Raw genomic sequence first — 12484 nt, forward strand, 5'->3', positions numbered from 1 at the left:
TTCTCCTGAAAGTTGCCGTTTCATTTTGTTGATGGTTTCCTTTCCCGTGCAGAAGCCTTTTAGTTTGATGTAGCCCACCTGTTTTTTTCTGCTTTTGTTGCTGTTTTTTTGTTTGTTTTTGTTTTTGTTTTTTTTGAGACAGAGTCTCGCTGTACTACACAGGCTGGAGTGCAGTGGCGTGATCTCAGCTCGCTGCAATCTCTGCCTCCTGAGGTTAGGATCCCTCCTGAGCTGGGATTACAGGTGTGCGCCACCATGCCTGGCTAATTTTTGTATTTTTAGTAGAGACAGGCTTTCACCATGTTGGTCAGGCTGGTCTAGAACTCCTGACCTCATGGTCCACCCACTTTGGCTTCCCAAAGTGCTGGGATTACAGGCATGAGCCACTGCACCCAGCCTGTTGCCATTTCTTTTGGTGGTCATATTAAAAAAGTAATTGCCAAGACCAATGTCGAGATTTTTCCTTATGTTTTTTTTCTAGGAGTTTTGTGCTTTTTGTTTTTCTTTTCTTTTCTTTCTTTCTTTTTTTTTTGAAGCAGAGTCTCACTCTGTTGCCCAGGCTGGAGTGCAGTGGCACGATCTTGGCGCACTGCAACCTCCACCTCCAAGGTTCAAGAGATTTGCCTGCCTCAGCTGCCTGAGTAGCTGGGATTACAGGCGCACACCACCACATCCGGCTAATTTTTATATTTTCAGTAGAGATGGGGTTTCACCATGTTGGCCAGGTTGGTCTCGAACTCCTGACCTCAGGTAATCCACCCACCTCGGCCTCCCAAAGTGCTGGGATTACAGGTGTGAGCCACCGCATCCGGCCTGAGTTTTATGCTTTCAATGTATTTCTTACATTTCAGTTTTTAATCACTTTCCAGTTAATTTTTGTGTATGGTATAAGACAAGGGTACAATTTCATTCTTTTGCATGTGGATATCCAGGTTTTCCAGTGCCATTTATTGAAGACTATCCTTACCTCAGAGTTTTGTTTGTTTGTTTGTTTGTTTCTTGTTTTGAGACAGGATCTCACTCTGTTGGCCAGACTGGAGTGCAGTGGCGCCATCTCCACTCACTGCAGCCTCCACCTCCTGGGTTCAAGCGATTCTCCCACCTCAGCCTCCTGAGTAGCTGGGACTACAGGCACACATGCCCGGCTATTTTTTGTATTTTTTGATAGAGATGGGGTTTCACCATTTTGGCCGGGCTGCTGCAGGGTGTATTTTTGGAGCCCTTGTCAAAAGAGTAGTTGACCATATATGCATGGGTTTATTTCTAGGCTCTCTTTTCTACTCCCTTGGTGTATTTTTATGTCTGTACCATACTGTTTTGATTACTATAGCTTTGTACTACACTTTCAAATCAGGAAATGTGATGCCTTTTAAGCTTTGTTCTTCTCTCTCAAGATTACTTTACCTATTTGGGGTCTTTTGTGGTTCTGTATAAATTTTAGGGTTTTTTTTCTATTTTTGTGGAAAATGTCATTGGAATTTTGATAGAGATTGCATTAAATCTGTAGATCTCTTTAGGTAGTATGGACATTTTAACAATATTCTTACAATCCATGGACACAGATTTTTAATGTTTATTTTTGTCTTCTCTAGTTTTTTCATCAGTATCTTACAGTTTAAGTATACAGATCTTTCACCTGCTTTGTTAAATGTATTCCTAAGTATTTTATTCTTTTTGATGCTATTGTAAATAGGATTGTTTTCTTAACTTTTTTTTGGATAGTTTGTGAATAGAAATGCAACTGATTTTAGTATGTTGATTTCGTATTCTACAATTATATTTGTTTATTCTAACAGTTCTTTGGTTGAGTTAGGGTTTTTTCTTTTCTTTTTTTTTGAAAGAGAACAGAGTCTCACACTGTTGCACTGTTGCCTAGGCTGGAGTGCAGTGGCATGATCTCGGCTCACTGCAAGCTCCGCCTCCTGGGTTCATGCTATTCTCTTGCCTCAGCCTCCGGAGTAGCTGGGACTATGGCCACCTGCCACCACGCTCAGCTAATTTTTTGTATTTTTAGTAGAAACGGGGTTTCACCATAGTCAGGATGGTCTCGATCTCCTGACCTCGTGATCCACCCGCTTTGGCCTCCTAAAGTGCTGAGATTATAGGCGTGAGCCACCACTCCCAGTGTGTTAAGAGTTATCTCAAAAAAAAAAAAAAAAATTATCGGCCAGGCGCGGTGGCTCACGCCTGTAATCCCAGCACTTTGGGAGGCCAAGGCAGGCAGATCACGAGGTCAGGAGATCGAGAACATCCTGGCTAACACAGTGAAACCCCGTCTCTACTAAAAAAATACAAAAAAATTAGTTGGGTGTGGTGGCAGGCGCCTGTAGTCCCAGCTACTTGGGAGGCTGAGGCAGGAGAATGGCATGAACCCGGGAGGCGGAGCTTGCAGTGAGCCGAGATCATGCCACTGCTCTCCAGCCTGGACGACAGAGCGAGACTCTGTCTCAAAAAAAAAAAAAAAAAAAAAAATGGAACACTCATTTACTGTCTTTATTACTGATTGTTCTTTTTGCTTATGTTGGATTACAAGCCTGCATTTTTATTTTTTTTCTTAACATAATTCTATTCCTTTAAACTTCCAGGAATTCTTCATCTTTGACTATGACCTTTCTGTGTGTGTCTATATGTTGTGGACTTATTTCTAATATTTACATTCTGTTCTTTCAGTGGGATTTTGGTGGGGAGAATATGTCATTGTTTGGACTCATTTTGCCATCATGAACTATAAGTTGCAGTTTGTTTAGTGTTACAGAATACTTCAGAATTGTTGAATGACAGTGAATTTAATTAAACAATATAGGGTTTGTAATTTAATATACAGGGATTCTGCCCCTAAATATTTGAGTTATCTGAAGCAGGTTTCTTAATTATTCAAAGTATTGATATCCTTATCTGCAAAATGAGGAATAAGTAAATAAATAAAGAGAATAATCATATCTGTCTCATAAGTTCGTCACAAGCATTATTTGAGATAATACATGTAAAGCTCTTAGTATAGAACTTGGTATACAGTGAGTATACTCAGTAAATGGAATTTGTTAAGTGGTGACTATTCAAAATAGTTATTTCAAAAACAAATCAAGCCGAGTGCAGTGGCTCATGCCCATGATCCCAGCACTTTGGGAGGCCGAAGCGGGTGGATCACCCAAGGTCAGGAGTTTGAGACCAGCCTGACCAACATGGCGAAACCCCATCTCTACTAAAAATACAAAAATTAGCTGGGGATGGTGGCAGGCGCCTGTAATACCAGCTACTCGAGAGGCTGAGTCAGGAGAATCACTTGAACCCAGGAGGCAGAGGTTGCACTCCAGCCTGGGTGACAGAGTAAGACTCAATCTAAAAAACAACAAAACAGAAAAACAAGTAGCTTTTTCAGAAAGCCTTTTAGAAGAGATATGAGTAAACAGATGCTAAGTGGCTGGCTAAATGATACCACAACTCTTGAATCAAAACTGATTCAGATTAAAAAAACCTCTTAACACATTCTTTCCTATCAATGTAGTTAGGACTAACAGTCATGTAGCAGTAGTAAACCTATCCTGTAATATATATCTCTTAGGATTGGTTTGATAGTTGTATCATAATTGCATTATTTATAACATTAATTTATTAATGTATTCATTAACCTAAGTCCTTTAGTAGTTTTCAGAATATTTTTCTTAAATTGTTTCCTGTGCTAATTCGAATGTTAACATGCTAATTCAGAGTTTGTTGCCATTTGTATCCTGACAGTGTATTAATGTTTATACTTGTAAGAGTAAAATATTTTATTTCTTATTACAGCGGAATGGCCAAAGACTATGACGGGTCTTCCTAGCACATCAGGGACAACTGCCAGTGTGGTCATCATACGGGGCATGAAGATGTATGTAGCTCACGTAGGTGACTCAGGGGTGGTTCTTGGAATTCAGGATGACCCGAAGGATGACTTTGTCAGAGCTGTGGAGGTGACACAGGACCATAAGCCAGAACTTCCCAAGGAAAGAGAACGAATCGAAGGACTTGGTGGGAGGTAACATTCTGTCGTTTTCTCTTTCCTCTTTTGGTTCTATTTAGTCCTTTTATGCTTTGCTAATGAAATTGACCTACTACTCTCCCTTTTACTGAAGTTACTTTCTTAGTATTACAGGTTTTTTAGTTTGTCTGATGTAATACTCAGGTATGTATGTTCATATTTTTCTCATTACTATGAATTGACTTTTATTTCTGATAATGACTCTAATAGGAAATAATATTTCAGTGAGCCCCAAGGAAACAGTACAAGGTTTTACTGAAAACCTTTCATATGACTTTCAGAATCTAGACGGAGCAGCTCTTGGAGTTCCAGAATAGAACACTTTGAATCTGGCTGGGGGAAAAAGATTAAGTTAGAATTAACCTTCAGCTTTTTTCATTGATTTCAGATTTACTGCAAACCTTTCCAGTTATTGTTTTCTTTGTTTGAACTTAGCGTTTCAATGTGTAAGTAAATTGTAAACTAGGAACTGAAATTGATTTCAATTTTATATTTTTATGATTCAAACTTAAATGAAAGATTATTCTAAAAATCAAGAGAGTGAATAACATGAACAAATTTAAAAATTATCTCAATACTAATTTTTAAAAATTGAGGATATGAGGCAAGTTGAGTAGAATCCAATGTTTTCTAAATAATCCTTCTAACTAAAGCCTTCCCATGATATCGTTACTTGCCTCCTCTTTTTTGCTTTTATTAAATCAAAATTGGTCTTTTGCAGAGAAACGACAAACTAAGGAAAATAATTAGCATCTGGCCGGGCACTGTGGCTCACATCTGTAATCCCAGCACTTTGGGAGGCTGAGGCGGGCACATCACCTGAGGTCGGGAGTTCGAGACCAGCCTGACCAACATGGAGAAACCCCGTCGCTACTAAAAATACAAAATTAGCTGAGTGTGGTGGCACATGCCTGTAATCCCAGCTACTCCGGAGGCTGAGGCAAGAGAATCACTTGAACCTGGGAGGCAGAGGTTGTGGTGAGCTGAGATTGCACCATTGCACTCCAGCCTGGGCAACAAGAGCAAAACACCATCTCAAAAAAGAAAAAAGAATTAGCATCCTTAAACTATAAGGAGTTCAACAAATTAATAAAGTACTAAAATGTGAGGCTGGGCGCAGTGGCTCACGTCTGTAATCCTAGCACTTTGGGAGACCGAGGCGGGTGGATTGTCTGAGCTCAGGAGTTCGAGACCAGCTTGGGGAACATGGTGAAACCCCATCTCTGCTAAAATACAAAAGAAATTAGCCGGGCGTGGCAGCGTGCACCTGTAGTCCCAACTATTCGGGAGGCTGAGGCAGGAGAATTGCTAGAACCCAGGAGGCAGAGGTTGCAGTGAGCTGAGATTGCGCCACTGCACTCCAGCCTGGGCGACAGAGCGAGACTCCATCTCTTAAAAAAATAAAAATAAAATAAAATAAAGTACTAAGGTGCATGGCACCCCTGGATAAGGTGGATAAAGGAGAGAAAGTTTGAACAATAAAAAAATGCAAAACATTTTACAGTAGTAAACATTTGGTGAAATAAAAGTAAAACATAAGATGAAACTTCATTTCCTGTTATTAGATTAGGAAAGATAAAAGAAAGAGATTCCTCTCAATATTTTTATTGAAATGGTTACCTTCTTGGTAAGATTACAGATTGGTACTACCTATATAGAAAATAATATATACCAGTAGCTTTAAATGTTTAGGGAATCTATTCTAAAGAAGAAATCTGAACTGTGGACAAAAATATCTGAATAGAGTTATTGATTGCAGCATTTGTAATGACTGTTAAAGGCCAGAAGTAACTTGAAGGCCTAACAGCTGGAGAATGGTTAAGTATATTTAGCAACATATTCATAATGCTGAATATGATACAGCCATTAAAAATAACATTTATAGATAAGTTTATAAAACTCATGGTGTTTTGAAATTTTTCAGAGTAAAGGTAGAGTAATATGAACTCCCATGTATATGGGGAAGGTTTAATGATAGAGGAAAATGTTTATGGTCACAAAAAAGCAGGATATAAAATTATATTTCTGTTGTTAGCAATGCAGAGACATGGGAATAACATGGAAATATTCTAAATTTTTATAAATGAGTGATGAGATTTTATGCCATACGTTTATTTTTTTAATGGCGACATTCATTTGGTTCAAATTCAGGTAGCATAAAAAAGAGGATATGCTATGGAAGGTCTCTCAGCTGCTACTGTCCCAAAGGCCACCTCGTTCCCCTCCACTTGCTAAGCAACCAGTATGGCTGTGTGTCCTTTCAAAAGAGAGATATTCATATACAATCAAATATATTATGGAGCTGTACCATGTACAGATGTACCATCATTTATTTTAATCAGTCTCCTATTGAAGGATTTTTATTTCTAATTTTTTTTTGTTATTGCAAACTGCTGTGAAATGAAAAATCTGCACATATGTGTTTTTGTGCACTTGCCAGTATATTTGTAAGATCATTTCCTAAAAGTGGAATTGCTTGGCCAAAGAGGTGTATGTTTTGAATATTGATAACTATTTGTCTCTATAAAGGTTGTACCAATTTACACTTCTACCATCAGTGTATGTGGATGTCCTGGACAACAAATAAAACTTTTTGATCATATCCAGTTTCAGGTTTAAAAAAGAGGTGTCTCAATGATGTGTTTTTTTGTGTTTTTTTTTGTTTTTTGTGTTTTTTTGAAATGGAGTCTGGCTCTTCTGCCCAGGCTGGAGTGCAGTGGCGCGATCTCGGCTCACTGCAAGCTCTGCCTCCTGGGTTCATGCCATTCTCCTGCCTCAGCCTCTCTAGTAGCTGGGACTACAGGCGCCTGCCACCACGCCCGGCTAATTTTTTGTATTTTTAGTAGAGATGGGGTTTCACCACGTTAGCCAGGATGGTCTTGATCTCCTGACCTCATGATCCACCCACCTCAGCCTCCCAAAGTGCTGGGATTACAGGCGTGAGCCACTGCACCCGGCAATGATGTTGTTTTAAAAAAAAATTTTAAGAAATAGAAACGAGGTCTTACCATGTTGCCCAGGCTGGTCTTGAACTCCTAGGCTCAAGCGATCCTCCCGCCTTGGCCTCCCAAATTGTTGGGATTACAGATGTGAGCCACGTGCCCAGCTTCAGTAATGTTTTAATTTGAATTTATCTTATGAGAAATATTGAATCTTTTTATATATTTAAGAGCCATTTATATTTTCTTTTCTCTGTATTTCTTTTAATATTTATTATTCATTTTGGGGGATTGTTGTTAGCCATTTTTTCGCCACATTAATGTGTAGGGGCTAGCTGTACATTAAAGAAATTAGTCTGATGTATGTGATGTGAATTTTAGATATTGTTTCCACAGTTTGTCTTTTGATTATGCTCCTGGAACTTTTTCCACGTGGAAGTTTCTTTTAATGTAGTTAAATTTATTAGTTTCTTCTGTTACAACTTTTTGGGTTTTATGCCACACACACAGTGAAGCTTTTTAATAAAGTCTGCTATATTTTCTTTTAGTACAACAGGAATATTTTTGGTCTTAGAAACTCTGTTTGTTCATTGTATTTGTTTTTGACATGATCTCACTCTGTTGCCCAGGCTGCAGTGCAGTAGCACAATCATGGCTCACTGCAACCTCAAGTGATCTTCCCATGTTAGTCTCTTGAGAGCTGGGACTACAGGTGCACGTGTGCCACCATGCCAGCTAATTTTCTTTTTCTTTTTTTTTTTTTTTGAGACAGAGTCTTGCCCTGTTACCCAGGCTGGAGTGCAGTGGCGGGATCTGGGCTCACTGCAACCTCTGCCTCCCAGGTTCAAGCGATTCTCCTGCCTCAGCCTCCTGAGTAGCTGGGATTACAGGTGCACGCCACCATGCCCAGCTAATTTTTGTATTTTTAGTAGAAACGGGGTTTCACCATTTTGGTCAGGCTGGTCTTGAACTCCTGACCTTGTGATCCGCCCACCTCTGCCTCCCAAAGTGCTGGGATTACAGGTGTGAGCCAATTCGCCCGACCAGGAAGGAGTATTTTGCTCACTTTTCCATAAATGTTTGTCTTTGATACTGTTTTAAAACTCAAGAAATGATAGTTTCTTAAGGTATCTGAAACTTTATTAATGAACTTTGCATATTCTTACATTAACAGCCATTAGTCAGTCAATGAAGACATTAGTTGAATAGAAATTTTTTTTTTTTTTTTTTTTGAGACTGAGTTTTGCTCTTGTTGCCTAGGCTGGAGTGCAGTGGCACGATCTCGTCTCACCGCAACCTCTGCCTCCTGGGTTCTCAGCCTCCGGAGTAGCTGGGATTAGAGGCATGTACCACCACACCCAGCTAATTTTGTATTTTTAGTAGAGACGGGGTTTCACGAACTCCCAACCTCAGGCGATCCACCTACCTTGGCCTCCCAAAGTGCTGGGATTTCAGGTGTGAGCCACTGCTCCCGGCCCTGAATTGAATGCTTTTTAAAAATCCCTGCATAATTTAAAAAAATTAATGACTTTAATTTTAAGAGTACTTTTAGATTCACAGCAAAATTAAGTGGGAAGCACAGAATTCTCATATATACTTTGGCCTATCCCCCGTCTCCCAGGCTTCCCCACTATCCTTCTCCAGAGTGTTTGTTGTAATCAATCAGTGAACCTACACTGACATACTGTTATCACCCAGTGTCCATAGTTTACATTAGGGTTCACTCCGGGTGTTATACATTTTATGGGTTTTAACAAATACGTCATGACACGTATCCATCATTATAGTATCATGCAGATTAGTTTCATCACCGTAAGAGTCCTCTGTACTTTGTCTGTTCATCCCTCCCCCACTTACTCCTGGCAACTACTGCTGTTTTTACTGCCTTCATAATTTTGCTTTTTCCAGAATGTCATATAGTTGGAACCATATAGTATGTAGCCCCTATGCATGACTTTTTAATATATGCATTTATTGTTTGTAATATACTAGTTCACTGAGTTATACAGCTCTTGCAAATATTGACACTTTTTATTATACTATATAATATCCAGTCATGCAGCCTCTCAAAAAACTCCACTGTATACATGTGGTCTTAGTAGTATTATGAAAAAAAAAAAATGGACCTTGGAGACACCCTGAAAAAGTCTGTAGTAACCTGCCAGGGGCCCCCAAACCACATTTTGAGAACCACTTTGCCAGTACTCGTATGGTTTCATCATCTTTTATATTTTAATCTTTAATCCTTCTGGAATTTTAAGATCTAAGCTATGTAGTAAATAGACAAGTTAACTTTTTTTCTAGATGGCTACTAGTAGCCACTTGAATAATTATACATCTTTTCATTACTGAGTAGCAGGGTGACCAGGCTTAAGACCCTTCTTTAGTGGGAAGATGACCTTGAATTTACCCTCTTCTTGTATTTCTCTGGTGAAGATAAATGTGAAATATCACCTCTGTCGTAAGACAGCATTGCTTATTGTAGAATGATCCCTGAATGGAATTGCATCTTGGTAGGGAAGTTGTTGAATGGACTATACATTTCTATTCAGAAGCACAGGCCTTGGCTTCCTTGTATGCATGCAGTTTGTCTTGTGTAGGGACCAAGAAACTGTAGTCATGTGCTATTTATTACATTGGTTTCTGTGACACATGAAGCTTACCTAAGCTAGACCCTGTCGTCTTGTTTACAACTGAGCCATCACTTGGGAGATGGAAAAATGGCTTCTGGCTGTCTGAATCACTGCTGAAGACAATATCCTTGAAGCTGCTATGGTGGCATACTCTTATTTCCTGCCCAGTATTCTGCAAAGTTAGATGAACCTCCTTTCAGGCTATAGTCTATTTGATCTTGTGATTGTGAAGGTGAGAATATATCTGACATCTCTGCTGGTTGTCATGCTAAGTGGGCTTTGCAAATTATAAACAGAATTCCTCCATATATTTGGGTCTTTTCTGGGCTATAATTTTTTTCCTGCTTATTTACCAGTATTATAATTTTTAAAACTGAGACTTTATTATAATTTTAAATATTGGTAGGCGTGATTCCTTCTCATTAATCTTCCTTTTAAAAAATACTTTTCTTGGGGCCGGGCACAGTGACTTACGCTTGTAATCCCAGCACTTTGGGAGCCTGAGGCGGGCGGATCACCGGAGGTCAGGAGTTCGAGACAAGCCGGGCCAACATGGCGAAACCCTGTCTCTACTAAAAATACAAAAAAATTATCCAGGCGTAGTGGCATGTGCGTGTAATCCCAGCTATTCGGGAGGCTGAGGCAGGAGAATCTCTTGAACCTGGGAGGCAGAGGTTGCAGTGAGCCAAGATCCTGCCGCTGCACTCCAGCCTGCCCAACAAGAGTGAAAACTGTCTCAAAAAAATAAATAAATAAAGCAGCTGGCTGCGGCACTTGTAATCCTAGCGCTTTGGAGGCCAAGATGGGAGGATCACTTGAGGTTAGAAGTTTGAGACCAACCTGTTCAACATAGCGGGACCTCCATCTCTAAAAAATTTTTTTATAATTATAAATAAATAAAATAAATGAACAAAAAAGGAAATAATTATTTTCTACAGAAGAAATTACCCTTTTGTGTTTTAAAAATACCTTTCTTGACTATTCTTTCTTGTTTTTTTACTTGAATTTTAAAATTATATTTTATTTGATTTTAATAATGTTTTTAGAAAGAGTTTTTTGGCTTTATTACCAAAAACACCATCTGGACAGTTGGGCAGATACTCCGCTATTTTGGAGCAGGTAACTTTTTGCAAAAATTGAGCCATTTTATTATAAGTTATTTCCTTGCTTCCCTCTGTCCCGGCCTAGGCAACGGGCCAGCATTTTGTTTTTCCAGCCTTCTGTTGCTGCTCAGTCAGCTCTCTGCATGTCAGGCTGTTCCTTTTTACATGCCTTTTAATCATATAGGACAACAACAGGAAGTGCAGTAAAAGCATCTTTTATAACATTGCTTTGGTTTTTTGTTACTAGATGTTAAAACTTCTATGTTTTAACCAGTATCATTATTTGTCTTTTTGTTTCTCAGAAACACAGATCATAATATCTTTGAATATTAAGTGTCGAGAGAGCTGCTCGTCTAGTTATGTTGGAAGCTGCTACTGTAAATTACTTAGGTACTAAGCCTTACCTTGTAAGGAGAAGGTTTAGCAAAGAATAATAGAGCTTTAAGATGGTATTAAGGCAGAATGTTGGCATCTTATCATAACTCTTGTGTTTCATGGATTCTTGTGAATGGCAAGTTTAGTCTTTACTCTGCTGTTGACTTTTGAGAATCATCATTGAAGAAAGCTTAATACAACAAAATGAATGCCTTTGATATTTTAACTCTTGTTATGATCAACCTATTTATATCAGAACTTATTTAAACTAGTTCTTGGCTGGGCATGGTGGCTCACGCCTGTAATCCCAGCATGTTGGGAGGCCCGGATGGGAGGATAGCTTGAGCCCAGGAGTTTAAGACCAGCCTGGCAAACATGGTGAGATCCGTTCTCTACAAAAAAATTACATGCCTTTGGTCCCAGCTATTTGGGAAGCTGAGGTGGGAGCATCACTTGAGCCTGGGAAGTCAAAGCTGTGGTGAGCCATGATCACACCACTGCACTGCAGCCTGGGCAACAGAACGACACCCTGTCTCAAAACAAAATGAAAACTAGTTCTCAAAAGAGATGGTAGGCTGGGCATGGTGACTCATGCCTGTAAGACTAGCACTTTGGGAGGCTGAGGCAGGCAGATTACTTGAGGCCAGGAGTTCGAGACCAGCCTGGCTAATATGGTTAAACCCCGTCTCTACTAAAAATAAAAAAATTAGCCGGGCATTGTGGTGGGTGCCTGTAATCCTAGCTACTCAGGAGGCTGAGGCTGCAGTGAGTCAAGATCACACCACTGCACTCCAGCCTAGGTAACAGAGCGAGACTGTCTCCAAAAAAAAAAAAGGGTGGGGGGATGGTGAATGAGCAACTTTCTGGAATTTCTATTCTTTGTTAACACCCACAATGTTTTCTGGTCATTCTCTACTTGTTTCAGTCTTCCTCTGGACTGTTCAGTATACTCACCACTAGCCACAAATGGCTGTTTAAATTAATAAAAATTAAATTTAAAAAATCAATTCCCATTTGAAGTAAAGCTCATTTCGGTCATGCCAGGCATAGTTTGAGAGACCATCTCTAATGTTTTGATTATCAGTGTTTTTTCCTAAAGAACTAATCATATTTCAGGCCAGGCGTGGTGGCTCACGCCTGTAATCCCAGCACTTTGGGAGGCCGAGGTGGGTGGATCATGAGGTCAGGAGATCGAGACCATCCTGGCTAACCTGGTGAAACCCCGTGTCTACTAAAAATACAAAAAATTAGCCAGGCATGGTTGCAGGTGCCTGTAGTCCCAGCTACTCATAGTCCCAGCTACTCGGGAGGCTGAGGCAGGAGAATGGCATGAACCTGGGAGGCGGAGCTTGCAGTGAGCTGAGATCGCACCACTGCACTCCAGCCTGGGCGACAGAGCCAGACTCTGTCTCAAAA

The 12484-nt window shown here is 39.9% G+C and overlaps 1 protein-coding gene across 6 annotated transcripts in view; it reads left to right on the forward strand.

Moving 5' to 3' along the window:
- The window catches only part of PPM1D (protein phosphatase, Mg2+/Mn2+ dependent 1D), a 150412-nt gene that overhangs the window by 105821 nt on the left and 32107 nt on the right, over positions 1–12484 (forward strand). For all 6 annotated transcript variants that reach the window (XR_001710555.4, XM_063798029.1, XM_063798030.1 and 3 more), the window contains 1 exon segment: positions 3787–4015. Coding sequence is in view for 5 of the 6 variants with exons in the window: in XM_063798029.1 (XP_063654099.1) it covers positions 3787–4015 (229 nt within the window). In the remaining variant the exon portion in view is untranslated.

Source organism: Pan troglodytes, chromosome 19 (genome assembly GCF_028858775.2).
Source record: "Pan troglodytes isolate AG18354 chromosome 19, NHGRI_mPanTro3-v2.0_pri, whole genome shotgun sequence".
Classification (NCBI taxonomy): domain Eukaryota; kingdom Metazoa; phylum Chordata; class Mammalia; order Primates; family Hominidae; genus Pan; species Pan troglodytes.